Here is a 27,128-nt window from a genome sequence, read left to right as displayed (position 1 = left end):
CGCTATCCGGATTCTCTGGATATGCATCCATATCCCTTGTGTCTGGCTTTTTGGCCAGTTGGGGTGTTTAGTTAGTTGGTAAGGTCTGCCTGAACTATTAGGTGCCCGGACCTATTTTTCTCCCTGAGACTTCCGGTTGCTGAGGCTTTGCTTGGCCTTTTTCCTGACCCAGTTTTGGAATCTCGGATCTCAGTGCTGGTCAGGGTGTTCCACGGTTGTGGGAACTTGGGCTTTGTCCTTGCTCCATCTACCTGACCTTGTCATGATTGGCCAGGTTTTCAGAGTATTTTTTACTCTTTGCCACAAGAGTAGCTCATCTAGTGGTTAGCTGTGTGGCTTGCGCCTCATGTGTTGTTGGTTCATACCCAGCTGCTGGCGCTGGATGTCAAATTTCTGGTGCGCCTTAGGGTTGCATTTCCCTGGTCAGCTTGCCAGTGTACTTGTGGATTCCCTGCTCTGCAGGCGAATGGGCTGGCTGTGCCTCTGCTTGGCAAGCTACTTGTAGGCGGGTCCTTTTCTAGGACATCTGTGTTAGGAATGTATCTTCCCCTTTAGCCGGTGGCTTCGGGCCTTGAGGAGTTGTTGCCCTTCCGGCATCATTACTTTTCTTTAGGGGATATTCTCCTCCCTATGGAGATGGAGTCCTTGCTTGGGGCTTCTCCTGGATGGGAGGCGGAAAGGTGGGATTGGTTCCCCCTGGGGTCTTGCTGGCTCCAAGTCAGACTTGTTGGGCCTTTATAGATCCTTAGGTCTATGGCCTTGTTGTCTGTTTTCAGAGTCGGGTTGTACTTGTAATCTGTGGGGATTTCTGTGCTATCCCTATGCTCGTTCCTGTACCTGTTTTGGGATTCTTTTGTTCCCCTGTCTTGGATCCCTGAGGCTGGGTTGGTCCAGCTGGGTGTGGGTCTGCAGGTCAGGATGGCCGAGGGGTCTAAGGCGCTGCGTTCGGGTCGCAGTCTCCTCTGGATGTGTGAGCTTGTTGAGTCTATCCTGTTAGCTCAGTCTGCTAGGGTATAGATTTTCTTTTCAACTTGCTCCATTTATTCAGAAGAGGGTTTACTCTTCCTTCAGGTTCTGAGGGTATACTCTCCTTCTCGGGGGGGGCTCGATTGAGGTTTTTGTGTTCTTCTTTTTAGGGACCTGTGTGTAGGTGTAGACTTATGTTGCTTGGAGCGTACCCTCTGTCCGAGGGTTGCTTTTGCGGTCTGTTTCTTGCTTGACTGCTTCTTCTTTCTTGCAAGTACCCTCTGTGTCGTCCTGTTATGGTCTCTGTGTTCTCAACTTGGGGGTTTTCCCCCGGTGTATTACACACTTTATGGTCGAATGCCTTGGTATTCTATGGTCAACCACTGGGAGCACTTTGCCTTTTCAGTTGCATTCCGTGCTTGCAGGGTGTTAGAGAGACATCTGTTCTGTCTCTTTGCCCGGTCTTATTCCGGGTTTCACTTGGTATAGGCGTGGCCTCCTTCCCTGTTTGGGTCCCTTTGGGTCTCTGTGAGCTGGACTCACTAGAGGACCTTTCGGTTCTCCTTTGCTTTGTCCCCTTGGGGGTTTTGGCTGGTGTCCCCTTCATTTGTGGGGGGTGACCGGTAGGGGACCGTCTGTTGGTCGACGGTGTCTCCTGGAGGACTGTTGGCTCAGTCAAGTCCGTTTGCGGTCTCTGGTTTGGCTTCTGGACTAACTGTGAGTCAGTTTCATTGGGGCTTTTCCTCTTAAAATGGTTTTGGCTTCGGGCAAAGTGTTTTTTTTTATTGGGTACTCTCCCGTCTTGGCATTCAGTGTCCTCTATAGCTTGGGTATTCTTTTCCCAAAAGTAATGAATGCAGCTGTGGACTCTTTCCATTTAAGAAGAAAAACATAAATTATGCTTAACTGATAATTTATTTTCTTCTGATGGAAAGAGTCCACAGCTCTTTACCCGTAATTTTATGTGAGGCGTCATTATTCTTCTGGCACCTTTCACCCTGATATTTCTTCTACTGTTCTTTGTTCCAATGCAGAATGACTGGGGGATGAGGGGAGAGGAGTATTTAAGCCTTCGTCTGGGTTGTCTTTGCCTCCTCCTGGTGGCCAGGTTCTTATTTCCCAAAAGTAATTAATGCAGCTGTGGACTCTTTCCATCAGAAGAAAAGGAAATTATCAGGTAAGCATAATTTGTTTTTTATTTCTAGGTTTACTTTAAGATTGTATTTCTCTTAAGTAAAGAAGCACTGTTTCCTCTCCCTTTTTTAAACCGTTATGGAATTAGGGTCGCAAATAGTTTGTAACTGTATTTTGATACGTTTTGTTTTCTCTCTAGCTTTTATTGAGCAGCCTTTTTATTTTGAACTGTAGAATATGCTTACACACTGCAAATAAGCTAAAATGATATTACTCCTCACCTCTTGGTAACGATTCTCAGTGGTGCTGCTTATCCCCGGGGGACGCCCATTTATAACCACTTATTTCCGTGGAAAGTCTCTGTCTAGTGAGCAGCTTGTTCCATGCTTGCTCATTGCTTGAACGGATCTTGGCACCATCTGTGGAGTGTTACCGACACTAGATGTATCATTTGTTTTTATGTATAGAAGATAACAATATTATACTAAGGGGGGCCCATCTGTGTTGTGGGCTATTTACTTTATCCTGTGTCACAGAAAAGGAAAAACCTAATCAGAGACATTTTCTGTAAGTTTGGACTAATTGCTTGATAATTGCTTTTATTGGATGTTAAAATCGCAAATTGTTGTGTAGCATCAGAATTATTTTCACCATCATACACACAGCATGCCCAAAGAGGGCACATGAATAGTTTAAGGGGATATGAAACCCAAACATTTTCTCTTGTGATTCAGACAGAGCATACAATTTAAAAAAAAAAAGTTTCCTATTTAAAGGGACAGTCTACTCCAGAATTTGTATGGTTTGAAGAGATAGATAATCCCTTTATTACCTATTCCCCAGTTTTGCACAATCAACACTGTTATAGAAATCACACCTCTGTAATTACCTTGTATCTAAGCCTCTGCAGGCTGCCCCTTATCTCAGTTATATTAATATACTTTTTACCTCTATGATTACCCTGTATCTAAGCCTCTGCAGGCTGCCCCTTATCTCAGTTATATTAATATACTTTTTACCTCTGTGATTACCTTTTAACTAAGCCTCTGCAGACTGCCCCCTTATCTCAGTTATATTAATATACTTTTTACCTCTGTGATTACCTTGTATCTAAGCCTCTGCAGACTGCTCCTTATCTCAGTTATATTAATACACTTTTTACCTCTGTGATTACCTTTTAACTAAGCCTCTGCAGACTGCTCCTTATCTCAGTTATATTAGTATACTTTTTACCTCTGTGATTACCCTGTATCTAAGCCTCTGCAGGCTGCCCCTTATCTCAGTTATATTAATATACTTTTTACCTCTGTGATTACCTTGTATCTAAGCCTCTGCAGACTGCTCCTTATCTCAGTTATATTAGTATACTTTTTACCTCTGTGATTACCTTGTATCTAAGCCTCTGCAGACTGCTCCTTATCTCAGTTATATTAGTATACATTTTATCTCTGTGATTACCTTGTATCTAAGCCTCTGCAGGCTGCCCCTTATCTCAGTTATATTAGTATACTTTTCACCTTTGTAATTACCCTGTATCTAAGCCTCTGCTGACTGCCCCTGTATCACAGTTATTTTAGCCAATCAGTGCTGACTCAAAGGTAAAGCCACAGGAGTGAGCACAATGTTATCTATATGGCCATACAGGAATTAGCTCTGTCTAGCTGTCAACAGCTGTCAAAATGCACTGAGATAAAATGCGGCTTTCAAGGGCTTAGAAATTAGCATATGAGCCTACCTCGGTTTAGCTTTCAACTAAGAATACCAAGAGAACAAAACAAATTTGATGATAAAAGTAAATTGGAAAGGAGTTTAAAATATCATGCCCTATCTGAGTCATGAAAGTTTTATTTTGACCAGACTGGCCCTTTAATTCTATTATTAAATTTGCTTCATTCTCATGATATTCTGTTTTGAAGAGATACCTAGGTAGGTGTCTGGAACTACATGGCATGTAATAGTGCTGCCATCTAGTGCAAAACTGCAGCCATATAGTGAACCAGATACGTGCACGCTCCTGAGCTTTTTCCAACAAAAGGTACAGAGAGAAGGCAGAAAATGTGATAATAGAAGTAAAATTAGAATGTGGTGCATTCCCTAAACTGCTCGGAAGGGAGGGGCTTATTTTTCTGTTAGATTTAATATTCACATTATGTGTGCTTGATCTTGTATTCAGACAACTAGAAAACGGCAAAACAGTACAATAATCTGACACATCCTGTACCTCGCTACAATAATCTGACACATCCTGTACCTCGCTACAATAATCTGACACATCCTGTACCTCGCTACATAATCTGACACATCCTGTACCTCGTTACAGTAATCTGACACATCCTATACCTCGCTACAATAATCTGACACATCCTGTACCTCGCTACAATAATCTGACACATCCTGTACCTCGCTACAATAATCTGACACATCCTGTACCTCGCTACAATAATCTGACACATCCTGTACCTCGCTACAATAATCTGACACATCCTATACCTCGCTACAATAATCTGACACATCCTGTACCTCGCTACAATAATCTGACACATCCTGTACCTCGCTACAATAATCTGACACATCCTATACCTCGCTACAGTAATCTGACACATCCTGTACCTCGCTACAGTAATCTGACACATCCTGTACCTCGCTACAATAATCTGACACATCCTATACCTCGCTACAATAATCTGACACATCCTGTACCTCGCTACAATAATCTGACACATCCTGTACCTCGCTACAATAATCTGACACATCCTGTACCTCGCTACAATAATCTGACACATCCTGTACCTCGCTACAATAATCTGACACATCCTATACCTCGCTACAATAATCTGACACATCCTGTACCTCGCTACAGTAATCTGACACATCCTGTACCTCGCTACAATAATCTGACACATCCTATACCTCGCTACAATAATCTGACACATCCTGTACCTCGCTACATAATCTGACACATCCTGAACCTCGCTACAATAATCTGACACATCCTATACCTCGCTACAATAATCTGACACATCCTGTACCTCGTTACAGTAATCTGACACATCCTATACCTCGCTACAATAATCTGACACATCCTGTACCTCGCTACAATAATCTGACACATCCTATACCTCGCTACAATAATCTGACACATCCTGTACCTCGCTACATAATCTGACACATCCTGAACCTCGCTACAATAATCTGACACATCCTATACCTCGCTACAATCATCTGACACATCCTGTACCTCGTTACAGTAATCTGACACATCCTATACCTCGCTACAATAATCTGACACATCCTGTACCTCGCTACAATAATCTGACACATCCTGTACCTCGCTACAATAATCTGACACATCCTGTACCTCGCTACAATAATCTGACACATCCTGTACCTCGCTACAATAATCTGACACATCCTGTACCTCGCTACAATAATCTGACACATCCTGTACCTCGCTACATAATCTGACACATCCTGTACCTCGCTTCAATAATCTGACACATCCTGTACCTCGCTACAATAATCTGACACATCCTGTACCTCGCTACAATAATCTGACACATCCTGTACCTCGCTACAATAATCTGACACATCCTGTACCTCGCTACATAATCTGACACATCCTGTACCTCGCTTCAATAATCTGACACATCCTGTACCTCGCTACAATAATCTGACACATCCTGTACCTCGCTACAATAATCTGACACATCCTGTACCTCGCTACAATAATCTGACACATCCTGTACCTCGTTACAATAATCTGACACGTCCTGTACCTCGCTACATAATCTGACACATCCTGTACCTCGCTTCAATAATCTGACACATCCTGTACCTCGTTACAATAATCTGACACATCCTGTACCTTGCTACAATAATCTGACACATCCTGTACCTCGTTACAATAATCTGACACATCCTGTACCTCGTTACAATAATCTGACACATCCTGTACCTCGTTACAATAATCTGACACATCCTGTACCTCGCTACAATAATCTGACACATCCTGTACCTCGCTACATAATCTGACACATCCTGTACCTCGCTTCAATAATCTGACACATCCTGTACCTCGCTTCAATAATCTGACACATCCTGTACCTCGCTACATAATCTGACACATCCTGTACCTCGCTACAATAATCTGACACATCCTGTACCTCGCTACATAATCTGACACATACTGTACCTCGCTTCAATAATCTGACACATCCTGTACCTCGCTACATAATCTGACACATCCTGAACCTCGCTACAATAATCTGGCACATCCTATACCTCGCTACAATAATCTGATACATCCTGTACCTCGCTACAATAATCTGGCACATCCTATACCTCGCTACAATAATCTGACACATCCTATACCTCGCTACAATAATCTGACACATCCTGTACCTCGCTACAATAATCTGGCACATCCTATACCTCGCTACAATAATCTGACACATCCTATACCTCGCTACAATAATCTGGCACATCCTGTACCTCGCTACAATAATCTGGCACATCCTATACCTTGCTACAATAATCTGACACATCCTGTGCCTCGCTACAGTAATCTGACATATCCTGTACCTCGTTACAGTAATTTGACACATCCTGTACCTCGCTACAATAATCTGACACATCCTGTACCTTGCTACAATAATCTGACACATCCTGTACCTTGCTACAATAATCTGACACATCCTGTACCTCGCTACAATAATCTGACACATCCTGTACCTCGCTACAATAATCTGACACATCCTGTACCTCGCTACAATACTCTTCCCTCCCTTCTGCTTGGAAAAGAGCACTACCTGCAGCATTTCACGCTAGACATAGGGCAGGTGAAACCTATCACGGGGCAGACGTTTATCTAAATACACAGTACATAAATTGCTAGTAATGAGCCGTACTCTGTTCCCGCCTGTGTTCGTGGCAAGAGTGACCGAATGCTTCTCTGCCCTCAGGAATTCTGCTGTTTCTCCAACATAGGTGTGTCCGGTCCACGGCGTCATCCTTACTTGTGGGATATTCTCTTCCCCAACAGGAAATGGCAAAGAGCCCAGCAAAGCTGGTCACATGATCCCTCCTAGGCTCCGCCTTCCCCAGTCATTCTCTTTGCCGTTGTACAGGCAACATCTCCACGGAGATGGCTTAGAGTTTTTTGGTGTTTAACTGTAGTTTTTATTATTCAATCAAGAGTTTGTTATTTTAAAATAGTGCTGGTATGTACTATTTACTCTGAAACAGAAAGGTGATGAAGATTTCTGTTTGTAAGAGGAAAATGATTTTAGCAACCGTTACTAAAATCGATGGCTGTTTCCACACAGGACTGTTGAGAGGAATTAACTTCAGTTGGGGGAAACAGTGAGCAGACTTTTGCTGCTTGAGGTATGACACATTTCTAACAAGACGATGTAATGCTGGAAGCTGTCATTTTCCCTATGGGATCCGGTAAGCCATTTTTATTACATAAGAAAAAAAGGGCTTCACAAGGGCTTTTAAGACTGTAGACATTTTCTGGGCTAAAACGATTGATATATAAACATATTTTAATACTTCATAGCTTTGAGGAATTATTTTATTCTTGGGAATTATGTAAAATAACCGGCAGGCACTGTATTGGACACCTTATCCTCTAGGGGCTTTCCCTAATCATAGGCAGAGCCTCATTTTCGCGCCTCTATTGCGCACTTGTTTTTGGGAAGCATGACATGCAGATGCATGTGTGAGGAGCTCTGATACATAGAAAAGACTTTCTGAAGGCGTCATTTGGTATCGTATTCTCCTTTGGGCTTGGTTGGGTCTCAGCAAAGCAGATACCAGGGACTGCAAAGGGGTTAAATATAAAAACGGCTCCGGTTCCGTTATTTTAAGAGTTAAAGCTTTCAAATTTGGTGTGCAATACTTTTAAGGCTTTAAGACACTGTGGTGAAATTTTGGTGAATTTTGAACAATTCCTTCATACTTTTTCACATTTGCAGTAATAAAGTGTGTTCAGTTTAAAATTTAAAGTGACAGTAACGGTTTTATTTTAAAACGTTTTTTGTACTTTATCAAGTTTATGCCTGTTTAACATGTCTGAACTACCAGATAGACTGTGTTCTGTATGTGGGGAAGCCAAGGTTCCTTCTCATTTAAATAGATGTGATTTATGTGACACAAAATTTAGAGAAAATCATGCCCAAGATGATTCCTCAAGTGAGGGGAGTAAGCATGGTACTGCATCATCCCCTCCTTCGTCTACACCAGTCTTGCCCACACAGGAGGCCCCTAGTACATCTAGTGCGCCAATACTCCTTACTATGCAACAATTAACGGCTGTAATGGATAATTCTATCAAAAACATTTTAGCCAAAATGCCCACTTATCAGCGAAAGCGCGACTGCTCTGTTTTAGAAAATACTGAAGAGCATGAGGACGCTGATGATATTGGTTCTGAAGTGCCCCTACACCAGTCTGAGGGGGCCAGGGAGGTTTTGTCTGAGGGAGAAATTTCAGATTCAGGGAAAATTTCTCAACAAGCTGAACCTGATGTGATTACATTTAAATTTAAATTGGAACATCTCCGCGCCCTGCTTAAGGAGGTGTTATCTACTCTGGATGATTGTGAGAATTTGGTCATTCCAGAGAAATTATGTAAAATGGAAATAAAGAATGGGAAAGGCCCTATACCTTTCGTCCCTCCCCCTATATTTAAGAAATTGTTTCCTATGGTCGACCCCAGAAAGGACTTATGGCAGACAGTCCCCAAGGTCGAGGGGGCGGTTTCTACTCTAAACAAACGCACCACTATACCCATAGAAGATAGTTGTGCTTTCAAAGATCCTATGGATAAAAAATTAGAGGGTTTGCTTAAAAAGATGTTTGTTCAGCAAGGTTACCTTCTACAACCAATTTCATGCATTGTTCCTGTCACTACAGCAGCGTGTTTCTGGTTCGATGAACTAGAAAAGGCGCTCAATAAAGATTCTTCTTATGAGGAGATTTTGGACAGAATTCATGCTCTCAAATTGGCTAACTCTTTCACCCTAGACGCCACTTTGCAATTGGCTAGATTAGCGGCGAAAAATTCTGGGTTTGCTATTGTGGCGCGCAGAGCGCTTTGGCTAAAATCTTGGTCAGCGGATGCGTCTTCCAAGAACAAATTGCTTAACATTCCTTTCAAGGGGAAAACGCTGTTTGGCCCTGACTTGAAAGAGATTATTTCTGATATCACTGGGGGCAAGGGCCACGCCCTTCCTCAGGACAGGCCTTTCAAGGCCAAAAATAAACCTAATTTTCGTCCCTTTCGCAGAAACGGACCAGCCCCAAGTGCTACGTCCTCTAAGCAAGAGGGTAATACTTCTCAAGCCAAGCCAGCCTGGAGGCCAATGCAAGGCTGGAACAAAGGAAAGCAGGCCAAGAAACCTGCCACTGCTACCAAGACAGCATGAGATGTTGGCCCCCGATCCGGGACCGGATCTGGTGGGGGGCAGACTCTCTCTCTTCGCTCAGGCTTGGGCAAGAGATGTTCTGGATCCTTGGGCGCTAGAAATAGTCTCCCAAGGTTATCTTCTGGAATTCAAGGGGCTTCCCCCAAGGGGGAGGTTCCACAGGTCTCAATTGTCTTCAGACCACATAAAAAAACAGGCATTCTTACATTGTGTAGAAGACCTGTTAAAAATGGGAGTGATTCATCCTGTTCCATTAGGAGAACAAGGGATGGGGTTCTACTCCAATCTGTTCGTAGTTCCCAAAAAAGAGGGAACATTCAGACCAATCTTAGATCTCAAGATCCTAAACAAGTTTCTCAAGGTTCCATCGTTCAAAATGGAAACCATTCGAACAATTCTTCCTTCCATCCAGGAAGGTCAATTCATGACCACGGTGGATTTAAAGGATGCGTATCTACATATTCCTATCCACAAGGAACATCATCGGTTCCTAAGGTTCGCATTTCTGGACAAGCATTACCAGTTTGTGGCACTTCCGTTCCGATTAGCCACTGCTCCAAGAATTTTCACAAAGGTACTAGGGTCCCTTCTAGCGGTGCTAAGACCAAGGGGCATTGCAGTAGTACCTTACTTGGACGACATTCTGATTCAAGCGTCGTCCCTTCCACAAGCAAAGGCTCACACGGACATTGTCCTGGCCTTTCTCAGATCTCACGGGTGGAAAGTGAACGTAGAATAAAGTTCTCTATCTCCGTCAACAAGGGTTCCCTTCTTGGGAACAATAATAGACTCCTTAGAAATGAGGATTTTTCTGACAGAGGCCAGAAAATCAAAACTTCTAAACTCTTGTCAAGTACTTCATTCTGTTCCTCTTCCTTCCATAGCGCAGTGCATGGAAGTAATAGGTTTGATGGTAGCGGCAATGGACATAGTTCCTTTTGCGCGAATTCATCTAAGACCATTACAACTGTGCATGCTCAGTCAGTGGAATGGGGATTATACAGACTTGTCTCCGACGATACAAGTAGATCAGAGGACCAGAGATTCACTCCGTTGGTGGCTGTCCCTGGACAACCTGTCACAGGGGATGAGCTTCCGCAGACCAGAGTGGGTCATTGTCACGACCGACGCCAGTCTGGTGGGCTGGGGCACGGTCTGGGGACCCCTGAAAGCTCAGGGTCTTTGGTCTCGGGAAGAATCTCTTCTCCCGATAAATATTCTGGAACTGAGAGCGATATTCAATGCTCTCAAGGCTTGGCCTCAGCTAGCAAAGGCCAAATTCATACGGTTTCAATCAGACAACATGACGACTGTTGCGTACATCAACCATCAGGGGGGAACAAGGAGTTCCCTGGCGATGGAAGAAGTGACCAAAATCATTCAATGGGCGGAGACTCACTCCTGCCACTTGTCTGCAATCCACACCCCAGGAGTGGAAAATTGGGAAGCGGATTTTCTGAGTTGTCAGACATTTCATCCGGGGGAGTGGGAACTCCATCCGGAAATCTTTGCCCAAATTACTCAGTTGTGGGGCATTCCAGACATGGATCTGATGGCGTCTCGTCAGAACTTCAAGGTTCCTTGCTACGGGTCCAGATCCAGGGATCCCAAGGCGACTCTAGTAGATGCACTAGTAGCACCTTGGACCTTCAAACTAGCTTATGTATTCCCGCCGTTTCCTCTCATCCCCAGGCTGGTAGCCAGGATCAATCAGGAGAGGGCATCGGTGATCTTGATAGCTCCTGCGTGGCCACGCAGGACTTGGTATGCAGACCTGGTGAATATGTCATCGGCTCCACCATGGAAGCTACCTTTGAGACGGGACCTTCTTGTTCAAGGTCCGTTCGAACATCCGAATCTGGTCTCACTCCAACTGACTGCCTGGAGATTGAACGCTTGATCTTATCAAAGCGAGGGTTCTCAGATTCTGTCATTGATACTCTTGTTCAGGCCAGAAAGCCTGTAACTAGAAAAATCTACCACAAAATATGGAAAAAATATATCTGTTGGTGTGAATCTAAAGGATTCCCTTGGGACAAGATAAAAATTCCTAAGATTCTATCCTTTCTTCAAGAAGGTTTGGAGAAAGGATTATCTGCAAGTTCTTTGAAGGGACAGATTTCTGCTTTATCTGTGTTACTTCACAAAAAGCTGGCAGCTGTGCCAGATGTTCAAGCCTTTGTTCAGGCTCTGGTTAGAATCAAGCCTGTTTACAAACCTTTGACTCCTCCTTGGAGTCTCAATTTAGTTCTTTCAGTTCTTCAGGGGGTTCCGTTTGAACCCTTACATTCCGTTGATATTAAGTTATTATCTTGGAAAGTTTTGTTTTTGGTTGCAATTTCTTCTGCTAGAAGAGTTTCAGAATTATCTGCTCTGCAGTGTTCTCCCCCTTATCTGGTGTTCCATGCAGATAAGGTGGTTTTGCGTACTAAACCTGGTTTTCTTCCGAAAGTTGTTTCTAACAAAAACATTAACCAGGAGATAGTCGTGCCTTCTTTGTGTCCGAATCCAGTTTCAAAGAAGGAACGTTTGTTGCACAATTTGGATGTAGTTCGTGCCTTAAAATTCTATTTAGATGCTACAAAGGATTTTAGACAAACATCTTCCTTGTTTGTTGTTTATTCTGGTAAAAGGAGAGGTCAAAAAGCAACTTCTACCTCTCTCTCCTTTTGGCTTAAAAGCATCATCAGATTGGCTTACGAGACTGCCGGACGGCAGCCTCCTGAAAGAATCACAGCTCATTCCACTAGGGCTGTGGCTTCCACATGGGCCTTCAAGAACGAGGCTTCTGTTGATCAGATATGTAAGGCAGCGACTTGGTCTTCACTGCACACTTTTACTAAATTTTACAAATTTGATACTTTTGCTTCTTCTGAGGCTATTTTTGGGAGAAAGGTTTTGCAAGCCGTGGTGCCTTCCATGTAGGTGACCTGATTTGCTCCCTCCCTTCATCCGTGTCCTAAAGCTTTGGTATTGGTTCCCACAAGTAAGGATGACGCCGTGGACCGGACACACCTATGTTGGAGAAAACAGAATTTATGTTTACCTGATAAATTACTTTCTCCAACGGTGTGTCCGGTCCACGGCCCGCCCTGGTTTTTTAATCAGGTCTGATAATTTATTTTCTTTAACTACAGTCACCACGGTATCATATGATTTCTCCTATGCAAATATTCCTCCTTTACGTCGGTCGAATGACTGGGGAAGGCGGAGCCTAGGAGGGATCATGTGACCAGCTTTGCTGGGCTCTTTGCCATTTCCTGTTGGGGAAGAGAATATCCCACAAGTAAGGATGACGCCGTGGACCGGACACACCGTTGGAGAAAGTAATTTATCAGGTAAACATAAATTCTGTTTTTCATCCAAACAAATGCTCACTTGAATCACTTATAGATGCCAATGATGTAACGCCGTACAGGTCATGTGCGCAACATGCAAATCCCTCCTCCTGAACATGTTTGCTTTAATATTTTGTTTTGTGCCCCAGCCCTTGAAAAATGTCTGTGGTACCCATGTTCCACAGTTCTATATAGAGGGAGTGTAGTAAATAAAAACAGACACAATCCGGCATGAAGATTACATTGTTTCATCCCTAAAGAGTTTAAGGGTTTTCTGCATAACTCACTGTTTGGACGGACAAGGGTCACATCCAAGGGTTCCCGGGATTACAGTAGGCGAGCATCAGTTTGCATGAGAACAGGGTCTGTTAGTCTGAGGTGATGGACAGGTTAAAAATGGAACCTTTAAAAGGTGAATTAAAGGGACATGATTTAGGTAGAACATATCATTTTAATCAATGTTCCAGTTTACTTCTATTATCAAATTTGCTTCATTCTCATGGTATCATTTGTTGGAGTAGCAATGCACTACTGGTTTCTAACTGAACAGATGGGTGAGCCAATGACAATCGGTATATATATGCAGCGACCAATCAACAGCTAGAACCTAGGTTCTTTGCTGCTCCTGAGCTTTGCTAGATAAACCTTTCAGCAAAGGATAACAAGAGAATGATGCAAGATAAATAGAAGTAAATTGGAAAGTTGTTTAAAATTCTATTCTCTGTCTAAATCATGAGTCTAATTATGACTTTATTTTGCTTGTTGGCCTCCTATGGAGCGTGGGACAGGTTTGAGGCGTCTTTAATTTTCTTTTCACGATTGAGCAGGCGCAGAAGCAGCCTCCAACTATCAACAATCAGCCAGTGCTTTGCAACATATCCATATATAAAAGCTTTAAAAGCATTTGTAATTTTGTTTAGTTGGAAAAACATGTAGATTGTTGTGCTTTTGAGAGATGCGCCTTTAAAACTCTCTTGAATATTTTTTTCTGATTTCCTTTGCTGTGGCCAGTTAGCAACAGATCAAGCAATCACTGGGTAGAAGGTTGCAGGGTCAAAGTTCTGAATCCACTGTAGTTTTGAGGGGGAGTTAGAGCAATATAAAAAGTGATACGTCAGAGCAGTTCATTATTGCACTATTGCTTGTATAGAACACCCTACAAAAGAATGAAACACATAGTCAGTTGCAGAGTTGCAATGCACTACTGGGAGCTAGCTGAATCACATCTGGTGATACAATAACAAGAGACAAATATATGCAGCCACTAATAGCCAGCAAGGTCTCAGTAGTGCATTGCTGCTAAGGCTATGTAAATGTTATTTTCCACTAAGGATACAAAGAGAACAATTAGATTTGATAAAACTATATAATAGAGGGAACTCTGTGAAAAAGTATTTTTTATATATTGTTTATCAGCTGTTTATTCTAAAAATAGATGGGTAATTCAGTACTCAAACACAAATATATATTCTCACTAAATGTATATTTATTTAAAAGAAATTCAAAATGTGTGTGTTTCAGAAAATCTATAAGTTGCAAAGAAAAGAAAAATAAGTAAATATATCTGACCAAAAGTCAAACATATTCTGACCATACAAGATTTACCTGGGAGATGTCTCTTATATTCATAAATACGTTTCTGACAGGAAACCTACAACACCTCTATCAGAGGGCAACCACAAATACATTTATAAGTGAACTGTTGCCTTGATATTAATACGAGGGTTTAGGTAGTAACCCAAGAAACTATGCACTAAATACATTTAAGAATCACTATGTGCAATAATTAACACAAAGTTACAAGATATAGGAATCTCTCTATTATCCAGTCTGAGTGTCGGATCAGCAACAAAGAACGTGTGAGTTGCTCCAACCACTATTTAGGGAGATCTTCCACCAGTGGTATCTGTGGAAGTCTTTCATAACGTTCTGTGATCCAAAACAAGTGCAGTTTAAGCAACACACAATATTCATATGCAGATCCAGGCCGTATTGGCTATAGACAGCTTCAGCATAATTGTAAAGCTGTAAAATCCGACCAGGGATGCAAAGTGTACAGTAGCCAAAACCAATCTGCATTTCAGTCTTTAAAAAGAAAAAAAATAGAAATTCAATAACTCACAAAATCTTCATGTTGTTCAGTGTATGTAGAATAGGTGGCATCCCACCAATCCGGTAAAGTTCAATCAATTCTTATTTCAAGTGGCATCTCCACAATGCATCATAGAACCGCCTTTCACAAAAAAGGCAAAATGCGCGTTTAATTCCCTTCCTTTTAAGGGACTTCCTCAGGACTTATTTTTTCTTTCATATTTGAAATAAAATTAGATTTGATGATCGAATTGAAGTGTCTTAAAATTGCCTTTTCTGAATCACGCAAGTTTAATTTTAACTTTATCAGTTTAAATTGGGCAATAAAAATCATGTATTTTTTTAAAATATATTATAAGTATGTAATTACAAAGTCATGAGGAATTTTTATCCTGACTACATAAAATATGTACAATCTATTTCTGTTTCATTTGCATCTTTTTTTTATTTTCAAACTTAGTCATAAATATTTTAGTACAGTGTTTTGTTTTGACTAGAACAACACATCTTTGTGTATTCTTTGAGTCCATAAAAATTACTAAAACACAAACGTCCATTGATTGAATTAGACATGAGGCTTATTTTATTACCTAAAATGACCAAAGCTAAACGGCATTAAAGAGACAGAACAGACCCAACATTTATTTATTGTAGTTTAGGTCATCTGTATCTTCTTATATAAGCTGCATTCCTGAGTATTTCCTGTTTGCTTAAAAGACATGCACAGTAAAAATGCAATGTAAAATCATTTTGTCTGAATTGAAAATAAATGTTCCTTCCCCCTGAATCATGTGACTGCCATCAGCCAATTACAAAATGCATAAACGTATCATCTGTGATATCTTGCAAATGCTCATTAGGAGCTGATGTCTCAGAAAGTTTGCAAATAAAGATTGTGCACATTTTGATAATGGAATTCAATTGGAAAGTTGTTCACAATTGTTTTCTCTATCTGAATCATGAGTTTAATTTTAACTTCATTGTTCCTTTAAAGGTGCAGTAAACAAGTTTTTAAACGGTATTATGCAATATGTGCAGATTTGATCTTCTTCATTAGATGTTCACTTTTCTAAACAAAATACCTATATTTTGTTCCCCCAAATGACTTATGTTTCACTCGTCAAAACTCACCTGTCTTGCGCTTATTTTTTTTTTTAACTTGTCACAGGTTTGCTGTCTAATCACAACCCTCTATATTGCGCCGTTTACCTTAATATAGTGCACCCACACTGGATAACACAGCCAACTGGTTGTGATTAGATAGCAAACCTAAGACGCTGGTTTAAAAAAAAAAAAAAAAAACGGAAGACAGGAGTAAAGCAGCGGCTGTTTTGAGGGACAAAATATAGGTAAGTATTGCAATTAGAAAGGTGGGTCTCTAATGAAGCTTATTAAATGTGTACATACTTGCTTTCCCTTTAACCCACACAAAGGAATTAAACACATGGGTAAAGTCCTACTTGGAAGATGTAAGTCACAGGACCTGCCAATATCTAACCATCAGGGGATGAACAGATGGTTTTTCTTCCTAATAGGAAAGAGTCCACAGCCGCATTCATTACTTATGGGAAATAAGAACCTGGCCACCAGGAGGAGGCAAAGACCCACCAGCCAAAGGCTTAAATACTCCTCCCACTTCTCCTATACCCCAGTCATTCTTTGCTTTTCGTCCCAGGAGGTTGGCAGAGAAGTGTCAGAAGTTTTTTATTATGCTTAAATTTAATTTATTTTAATTTTTTATTTTGTATCTTATGGAGGGTGCTACCCTTCGACACGAGACGGGAGTTTTAAGTAGTCCTGTCAGCCTCTCGTGGAGGGCCTGGGCGAAAGTGAGAGTCCGGAGATACATTGGGAGCTTTCCCTGCGACACACCATCCCAACTCATATTCACAGCTCCTTTTCAGCACTTGGCGTTGCCGAACTTCGTTTCGCTACCTGCTGTCCTCTCTCAAGTCCATAGCGGAGGCGATACTACTATTCATCACACTTGAAGGGCCGTGTTCTGCTAAGATCGTTTAAATTTATTACGTTGCTGTAATGTTATTTGTTATGACAGTTCAGTATGGGCCTCATTGAGGCACCTTCGGCTTCGATCTAGGAATCAAGGGATTATCTTCCTTTTCAGGGGGATTAGTGAACGGGATGGGGTTTGTTTATTATGTTTCTTATGTGATCATCCTACTTGTGTACGGGAATTTCGGCTCTGAGGCTGAGACATGTATCGTTTTACTAGGCTTGACCTTGGGCTAGGATCTTTTTCAGACTTGCTAGTTTGCTATGGGGCCTAGTTTTGCTGCCTTTAGGTGGTGCGCTCTTTGGATTTCACGAGGCATCTGGTAACCGTGCGTGTTACACTTGAGTGGGCCTTCTTCCCTTCCGCATTCTTGACCGAGTGGTAACAGAGGAAAGAGTCTTCTCCACTGAGGCCTGGTCATAGGTGGTGGTGAGTGCCCCAGCCATTGTAGGTTTCAGGTGCCAGTTTTTTTCCAAATTGCGTTTTTATTTTACGTCTTAGCCATGGAGGATTCTAATGCCAAGACTATTTTAATATCTGATTCTGAATCCTCCTCAGATGAGGACTGTAATTTGGCCCCGTTATAGCAAGTCTTCCAATCTTGTCTCTCGTGCCCGCATGTTTGCCGGGTCCCTCAGGCTTGGGGGACCCTAGACCTTCTGAGCCACTGGCTCCTGGGGGCTCTGTTCCTCAGGATTTGCCTTCCCAATCGCACACGCCCTTTACCTATGCAGGTGACCCCAATGTTACTGTCTCCTCCGTACAGGGTGGATTTTTTTACCCGGGATGGCGGGACATTTTCTTTTTAATATTTTATTGGCGCTGATTCATCTACAGGACCCTGAGGTTTCCCTGCAGTTATGTGCCTGCCGCCTATCCCGGATGTTCAGACCGTGAATGGCGTTATTATTTTTCCTCCTGGGGTAATTGTGCCCCCATGTTCTTTTCGCTACAGGACTGTGCGGCTGCGCGTCCTACCACAACCTCTGTTTGATTTATTGGGAGATCCTTTACTGTATCATCAGGGATCTTCTCAGGGTTCTGTGAGAGAGACTAATGGGGTGTGTTTTTCTCTGGTCAGTCTCATGCGAGCTTTCCCAGTCGTTTTTCTGAAGGTTACGGTCTCTGTCTGACAGGTACTACAGAGGCATGGTACCTTCTGGGCGGATGCCTGCGGGTGCCCTTGTTTGTTTGTTTTTAAACAGTCAGGATTGTTTACTTTCTGTTTTTTCTTCCCTATGGGAATTCTGCGATTGCTCGACTTTCGTTCATTTATAGAACTTGTTTCTGGATTTCTTCCGGAGTTGTTTGTGTGTTGTTAGTGATGCAGGTTTGGCCTGGCTGGTCTGGCGGAACTTGCTGGTTCACTTATTCAGTTGTTCATTTTTTGTTTTTTTCCATAAAAGATAAAAGGGGAAAAAAACTACACTAATACTTCATTTAGACCTGAGGGTCTGGATGTTGGAAGCGCTTGGGCTGGCCTGTGGCAGTTCTACTTCACCATAGGGCCGGTGGTGTCTCACTGTGTTCCCTGCAGCCCTGGTTGAGGGGTGTGGTCCTTCATACTTTGTGCGGTTATGGCATTTCGAGATGCTTTTTGACTTGTGGTCTTTGTCTAGTTGAACGATCTATGGACTCTTTAGGAGTCTGTCACAATTTTAAGGGGATATGTGGCGTAGCGGTTAGCTCTATCACTCCTGCAGTAGAAGGTTCTGGGTTTGAACCCAGGTGTAAAGATCCTGCCTTCTGATCTGATGTATCCTGGTGTATGCTATCCTTCCACAGCGGTAGTTGTTTCTAAAGGGACGTATTGAGGTTTTCACTATCTTCGCCTCTGGGAGCTTTTATGCTCGGTTTGTGTGGTTCACCTTTTTCAGGTGCTGTCACTAGGGATCATAGGTCATTATGTCGCCCCTTTTAGGGTTTAGCACCAGGTTGACCTTGGTCCTAGGATCTAGTGTCCGTTGGATCAGAGTTGCGGTTTTCATTGCAGTGTCTCCTGCGGAGATAGTCAGTCGGATCAGACTTGGAGTTTACTTTGGGTCCTCCCTATTAGATCCAGTGGGAATCTGGAAGTGGATCTAGGGCTCTGGCGGTCTGGTTCCTCCTATATTGTTTGTCCCTGTGTTTCCTTGAAACTTAGGGTTGGGATTAGGATGTGCTCCTTTGCCTCTCATTTATGGGGAGTTTGGAAATTTCCGGTTACATACCCGGTTGTGAAGCTGGGCTTGGGATTTTGTCTCCATGAGATGGCCCTGCTGTTCGCCTTATGTCCTGGTCTCGTTCTCGACCTTTAGGGTCAGTGGTTGGCTTGTTGTTGTTTTTTTCCCCGCTCTGTATTTTAGTCGCCTGACTGACTGGCTTAGGGGGCTCGAGAGATTGTCTCTCAGTGGTTGGGATTCTTGTCACCCATTTCTAGGTGGTTTATCTCAGGGTTCTAGTCGTCCTTTTTCTTAAGTGACTGGGGGTGTGTGCCGGTTACTGGCCGTTGTGGCCTGTTGGTTTGTCTGAATACCAGTCAATTGGATGTTTTTGAATCACAGCACTAACCCTAGCTAAGTTTATAGGCTGTGTGGACAGCGATACTTTGGCGTACAGGGAGTCTGCTGAGGAGCAGACTTGAAGAGTTTTGCAGTCGAATCTGGTTACTTTTATCTGCTCCTCGGCTGCTAGTTCACTTGGCTGCTTGTTAGCTGTTTTTGGTACTAGTTGGGAATCCTCTGGGGGAGTTGGATCCTTGGGTTCCTATTGCTGGCTGGGAATTGATTAGAGATGAGGTTCTGCTGCTCTGTGGCCTGTAAAGGCTGTGCTGTCTTGGTTGCACAGGAGCGATGTGGGGTATTCTTTTTATAGGAAGGGCTCCGCTTCTTGCTCGCACCTCCTAGCTTCTCCGGCATCTTTTTCATTGAATTTTTTTTTCCATCTCTGGAATTAGTCCTTGCTAGTACGGCACCCTCAGTCTCCTGTGGTCTGGGGTGCGGGACTGGGTTTTGTTTTCTCCTGTTAACTGGTAAGGGTTTTCCCTTGGTGACCGGATTTTCATTGGAAGTGCCATTGGTCCCTGCTGTTTAGCTGGTTGGGTGCTTTCCGGTCTTTGAGATCTGTTTGTTCTCTTCTGGTTTTTCTCTTGTATTCTGCTACGGTTCCTGTCATTGGGACTTGGGTTAGAGTACGTCTGTCAAACGGAGTTGGGTTGTCTTCTTGACGACCTGGGGGTTCCCTCCTTCTGTTAGGTTTTTGTTCCCTTCGGGAATGGTTCGTCGGGTCCCCTAGTTGGTTGAGGGGCTGCAGCTGGGCGGTTGCCTTGAGAGATAGTGTCCTTGGGGTCCGTGATCTCGGTTTCGCCTATTCGTGGTGACCATTCAGGTCATATGACCTGTTGGTAGATTTGCATTTTTGGAGCTGCCTCATTTTCAAGGGGTTCTTGTTCCCTGTTTTTGGACGAAACAGGGTTTTTTGTTTTGGGAATGTGTCTTGGGTGGTGCCTTCATGTGGTCCGCCTCTTACCCTCCCATTTTGGCATTCTGTGTCCTCTTGGCTTGGGTATAAATTTCTCATAAGTAATGAATGCGGTTGTGGACTCTTTCCCATTAGGAAGAAAACCAAAAATTATGCTTACCTGATAATTTCCTTTTCTTCCGTGGGAAAGAGTCCACAGCCCCCCGCCTGTTTTGAGGCATTGTTGTTTTCATATTCTGGCACTCTTTCACCTTGATGGTTCTTCCACTGTTCCTTGTTCCTCAGCTGAATGACTGGGGTATAGGGGAAGTGGGAGGAGTATTTAAGCCTTTGGCTGGTGGCCAGGTTCCTATTTCCTAAAAGTAATGAATGCGGCTGTGGATTCTTACCTACGGAAGAAAAGGAAATGATCAGGCAAGCATAATTTGTTTTCTGGGTCAGTCATGGACCTGCAAATCACTGACCAGCACGGGATGAACACATGGTTATCTGGGTCAGTCATGGACCTGCCAATCACTGACCGGCACGGGTTAAACACATGGTTATCTGGGTCAGTCATGGACCTGCCAATCACTGACCAGCATGGGTTAAACACATGGTTATCTGGGTCAGTAATGGACCTGCAAATCACTGACCGACACGGATTGAACACATGGTTATCTGGGTCAGTCATGGGCCTGCCAATCACTGACCGACACGGGATGAACACATGGTTATCGGGGTCAGTCATGGAAAAATACATGATTTACATAATCTATCTATTTAATTATTTGTAGTAAAATCCTTTTAATGCACTTTCATTTTTTGCCTGCTTTTCCTACAATTTAATTCTGTAAATTGGGCTACTGCATATTCTAGGGGTGTGTTCTTGGACTGCGAAACCATGCTAGCAAAAAAAAAAAAGCAATAAGAATAAAATAGGTTTTTGTTCATGTAGTGCTTTATTTGTGAAAAAATACCATTAAGAAAAAGGTATTTCGAAATACAGTGATTCCTGCTATATTATGCATTTATAAAAAAAAAAGGCATCAAACTGCTGGATGTTAAGATTAATGTAATAACAATATAAATCATGTTTGCAGCAAGGTTTATAGGAAGGGGGTGTTTTATCCTGTGCGACTGTTGGATGCTCCAAAATGACTTAAAGGGACATGACTTTCATGATTCAGATAGAGAATACAATTTTAAACAACTTCCCAATGTACATATATTATCTAATTTGCTTCATTCTTTAGCTATCCTTTGCTGAAGAAATAGCAATGCACATAAGTGAGCCAATCACACGAGGCATTTATGGGCAGCCACCAATCAGCAGCTACTGAGCCTATTAATATATGCTTTTTAACAAAGGATATCAAGATAATAGAAGTAAATTGAATACTTGTTTAAAATTGCATTCTCTGTCTGAATTATGAAAAAAGTGTGTTTTTGTCCCTTTAAACAGGGCAGTTACACCATCCCTTGTAAATATCACAGCTTATCTGGTGTAACCGTATAAGTTGTATCACAAGGATGTACTGTGACTGACCTCACCAGCCTTTTTCCTCCAGCATTTAATGTCTTTAGGATGATGCATTTTGTCTTTCATTCTTAGCGCTGCTTTAAATGCTGATCTAATAAAGAGAAGCCTCACACAGCTCTCGCTACAAGCCATTAAATGTCTTTATGCCTGTACTCTTCTTATTTCCCGTCAGAAGTCGGAGTGCTTATTGAGTTTAGAATCCTACACTAAGGATCAGAAGAAAAGGATCTGCTTGTGTCTAGAGGAGAATATTCTCAAACAGCAGCAGCCGGCCACGCCTTCCACAGACTCACAGGTAGGCTGCTGTTTACAGTCTGGGGGATGTATGATAGAGCTGGCACAGGGGTGCGTCTGACATGGCAATGCTGTGCATGTGCTAAGGGGCAAGGATATGGCAGGTGGTGTAGTTAAAGTACAGAGGGGTGCGTCTGGCATGTGCTGTAGAGCAAGGATGTGGCAGGTAGTGTAGGTAAAGTACAGAGGGGTGCGTCTGGCATGTGCTGTAGAGCATGGATGTGGCAGGTAGTGTAGGTAAAGTACAGAGGGGTGCGTCTGGCATGTGCTGTAGAGCAAGGATGTGGCAGGTAGTGTAGGTAAAGTACAGAGGGGTGCGTCTGGCATGTGCTGTAGAGCAAGGATGTGGCAGGTAGTGTAGGTAAAGTACAGAGGGGTGCGTCTGGCATGTGCTGTAGAGCAAGGATATGGCAGGTGGTGTAGTTAAAGTACAGAGGGGTGCGTCTGGCAAGTGCTGTAGAGCAGGGATATGGTAGGTGGTGTAGTTAAAGTACAGAGGGGTGCGTCTGGCATGTGCTGTAGAGCAAGGATATGGCAGGTAGTGTAGGTAAAGTACAGAGGGCTGCGTCTGGCATGTGCTGTAGTGCAAGGATGTGGCAGGTAGTGTAGGTAAAGTACAGAGGGGTGCGTCTGGCATGTGCTGTAGTGCAGAGAAAGTACAAAGCAGAGGACTGGCGTAGTGGTGAGAGAGTCAGGTCAATGCTAAGTATGTACAACAAAGAAAAGGCCTGGCACAATTAGGTATGAGATGGCATTGATAGGCATGTGTATGAGATGGCATTGATAGGCATGTGTATGATATGGCATTGATAGGTATGTGCAGGAGATGGTATTGATACTTATGGGCAGGAGATGGCATTGATAGGCATGTGCAGGAGATGGCATTGATAGGTATGTGCAGGAGATGGCATTGATAGGTATGAGCAGGAGATGGCATTGATAGGCATGTGCAGGAGATGGCATTGATAGGTATGTGCAGGAGATGGCATTGATAGGCATGTGCAGGAGATGGCATTGATAGGCATGTGCAGGAGATGGCATTGATAGGCATGTGCAGGAGATGGCATTGATAGGCATGTGCAGGAGATGGCATTGATAGGCATGTGCAGGAGATGGCATTGATAGGCATGTGCAGGAGATGGCATTGATAGGCATGTGCAGGAGATGGCATTGATAGGCATGTGCAGGAGATGGCATTGATAGGCATGTGCAGGAGATGGCATTGATAGGCATGTGTAGGAGATGGCATTGATAGGCATGTGTATGATGTGGCATTGATAGGCATGTGTATGATGTGGCATTGATAGGCATGTGCAGGAGATGGCATTGATAGGTATGTGCAGGAGATGGCATTGATAGGCATGTGCAGGAGATGGCATTGATAGGCATGTGCAGGAGATGGCATTGATAGGCGTGTACCATAGAGCAGAGAACTGGCACACTGATTGATTTTCTCTAGATCTCAGTGCTAGAGCAGAGAGCTGACATAATGTGTAATGTACATGGGATAGCAGTTCTGTGTGCAGAGCAGTGAGCAGCCACAGTTAGGGGTATGAACAAGAGTGTAGTGCCAGGTTTGTGCCATAGGGGCAGATAGCAGGCACGGTTGTCCAAATGGTAGGGCAATAGTGGAGAGATGGGACAGTGCTAAGTATAGAATGGTAGTGCCGGGTTTGTACAGCAGAGAGGGCACAGTGCTAAGTATAGAATGGTAGTGCCGGGTTTGTACAGCAGAGAGGGCACAGTGCTAAGTATAGAATGGTAGTGCCGGGTTTGTACAGAACAGCAGAGATGGCACAGTGCTAAGTATAGAATGGTAGTGCCAGATTTGTACAGCAGAGATGGCACAGTGCTAAGTATAGAATGGTAGTGTCAGGTTTGTACAGAATGGCAGAGATGGCACAGTGCCCATAGATGACGGTGCGCCTTTGTAGAATGGAAGTGCATTGAAATATCTGTTTTGTACAGTTGTGTAGCTGGCACAGATAGAGTTGTGAATGGGATAACAGTGCCTGGCATTAGGTTTTGTACAACAGGGAATAGCTGATTTGGGTTCAGTATCCCTTTAAGCAGGGCGCTGGCACAGTGATTATTGTGGGATAACAGTTCCAGGCATATACAGTTACGCAGTGATTAGTGTGGGTAACAGTGCCAGGCATATGCAGCTAAACAGGGTGCAGACACAATGATTAGTGTGGGATAACAGTGCCAGGCATATGCAGTTACGCAGGGCGCAGACACAGTGATTAGTGTGGGATAACAGTGCCAGGCATATGCAGTTACGCAGGGCGCAGACACAGTGATTAGTGTGGGATAACAGTGCCAGGCATATGCAGCTAAACAGGGTGCAGACACAGTGATTAGTGTGGGATAACAGTGCCAGGCATATGCAGTTACGCAGGGCGCAGACACAGTGATTAGTGTGGGATAACAGTGCCAGGCATATGCAGTTAAACAGGGCGCAGACACAGTGATTAGTGTGGGATAACAGTGCCAGGCATATACAGTTACACAGGGCGCAGACACAGTGATTAGTGTGGGATAACAGTGCCAGGCATATGCAGCTAAACAGGGTGCAGACACAGTGATTAGTGTGGGATAACAGTGCCAGGCATATGCAGCTAAACAGGGTGCAGACACAGTGATTAGTGTGGGATAACAGTGCCAGGCATATACAGTTACACAGGGCGCAGACACAGTGATTAGTGTGGGATAACAGTGCCAGGCATATGCAGCTAAACAGGGTGCAGACACAGTGATTAGTGTGGGATAACAGTGCCAGGCATATACAGTTACACAGGGCGCAGACACAGTGATTAGTGTGGGATAACAGTGCCAGGTATATGCAGCTAAACAGGGTGCAGACACAGTGATTAGTGTGGGATAACAGTGCCAGGCATATGCAGTTACGCAGGGCGCAGACACAGTGATTAGTGTGGGATAACAGTGCCAGGCATATGCAGTTACGCAGGGCGCAGACACAGTGATTAGTGTGGGATAACAGTGCCAGGCATATGCAGTTAAACAGGGCGCAGACACAGTGATTAGTGTGGGATAACAGTGCCAGGCATATACAGTTACACAGGGCGCAGACACAGTGATTAGTGTGGGATAACAGTGCCAGGCATATGCAGTTACGCAGGGCGCAGACACAGTGATTAGTGTGGGATAACAGTGCCAGGCATATACAGTTACACAGGGCGCAGACAGTGATTAGTGTGGGATAACAGTGCCAGGCATATGCAGTTACGCAGGGCGCAGACACAGTGATTAGTGTGGGATAACGGTGCCAGGCATATACAGTTAAACAGGGCGCAGACACAGTGATTAGTGTGGGTAACAGTGCCAGGCATATGCAGCTAAACAGGGCGCAGACACAGTGATTAGTGTGGGATAACAGTGCCAGGCATATGCAGTTACGCAGGGCGCAGACACAGTGATTATTGTGGGATAACAGTGCCAGGCATATGCAGTTACGCAGGGCGCTGGCACAGTAATTAGTGTGGGTTAACAGTGCCAGGCATATGCAGTTAAACAGGGCGCAGACACAGTGATTAGTGTGGGATAACAGTGCCAGGCATATGCAGCTAAACAGGGTGCAGACACAGTGATTAGTGTGGGTTAACAGTGCCAGGCATATGCAGCTAAACAGGGCGCAGACACAGTGGTTAGTGTGGGATAACAGTGCCAGGCATATGCAGTTACGCAGGACGCTGGCACAGTGATTAGTGTGGGATAACAGTGCCAGGCATATACAGTTACGCAGGGCGCAGACACAGTGATTAGTGTGGGATAACAGTGCCAGGCATATGCAGTTAAACAGGGCGCAGACACAGTGATTAGTGTGGGATAACAGTGCCAGGCATATGCAGTTAAACAGGGCGCAGACACAGTGATTAGTGTGGGATAACAGTGCCAGGCATATGCAGTTAAACAGGGCGCAGACACAGTGATTAGTGTGGGATAACAGGGCGCAGACACAGTGATTAGTGTGGGATAACAGTGCCAGGCATATGCAGTTAAACAGGACGCAGACACAGTGATTAGTGTGGGATAACAGTGCCAGGCATATACAGTTACACAGGGCGCAGACAGTGATTAGTGTGGGATAACAGTGCCAGGCATATGCAGTTACGCAGGGCGCAGACACAGTGATTAGTGTGGGATAACGGTGCCAGGCATATACAGTTAAACAGGGCGCAGACACAGTGATTAGTGTGGGTAACAGTGCCAGGCATATGCAGCTAAACAGGGCGCAGACACAGTGATTAGTGTGGGATAACAGTGCCAGGCATATGCAGTTACGCAGGGCGCAGACACAGTGATTATTGTGGGATAACAGTGCCAGGCATATGCAGTTACGCAGGGCGCTGGCACAGTAATTAGTGTGGGTTAACAGTGCCAGGCATATGCAGTTAAACAGGGCGCAGACACAGTGATTAGTGTGGGATAACAGTGCCAGGCATATGCAGCTAAACAGGGTGCAGACACAGTGATTAGTGTGGGTTAACAGTGCCAGGCATATGCAGCTAAACAGGGCGCAGACACAGTGGTTAGTGTGGGATAACAGTGCCAGGCATATGCAGTTACGCAGGACGCTGGCACAGTGATTAGTGTGGGATAACAGTGCCAGGCATATACAGTTACGCAGGGCGCAGACACAGTGATTAGTGTGGGATAACAGTGCCAGGCATATGCAGTTAAACAGGGCGCAGACACAGTGATTAGTGTGGGATAACAGTGCCAGGCATATGCAGTTAAACAGGGCGCAGACACAGTGATTAGTGTGGGATAACAGTGCCAGGCATATGCAGTTAAACAGGGCGCAGACACAGTGATTAGTGTGGGATAACAGGGCGCAGACACAGTGATTAGTGTGG

General features: G+C 43.9%; 1 protein-coding gene across 2 annotated transcripts in view; it reads left to right on the top strand.

Annotated features, from left to right (window-relative positions):
- The window catches only part of RGS3 (regulator of G protein signaling 3), a 1,044,909-nt gene that overhangs the window by 773,935 nt on the left and 243,846 nt on the right, over window positions 1-27,128 (top strand). For both annotated transcript variants that reach the window (XM_053695840.1, XM_053695841.1), the window contains one exon: window positions 22,127-22,249. In XM_053695840.1, the coding sequence (XP_053551815.1) occupies window positions 22,127-22,249 (123 nt within the window). The remainder of the gene's footprint in view (window positions 1-22,126; window positions 22,250-27,128) is intronic.

This window comes from Bombina bombina, chromosome 12 (assembly GCF_027579735.1).
Source record: "Bombina bombina isolate aBomBom1 chromosome 12, aBomBom1.pri, whole genome shotgun sequence".
Lineage (NCBI taxonomy): Eukaryota > Metazoa > Chordata > Amphibia > Anura > Bombinatoridae > Bombina > Bombina bombina.
This window is presented reverse-complemented; position numbering and strand designations above follow the sequence as displayed.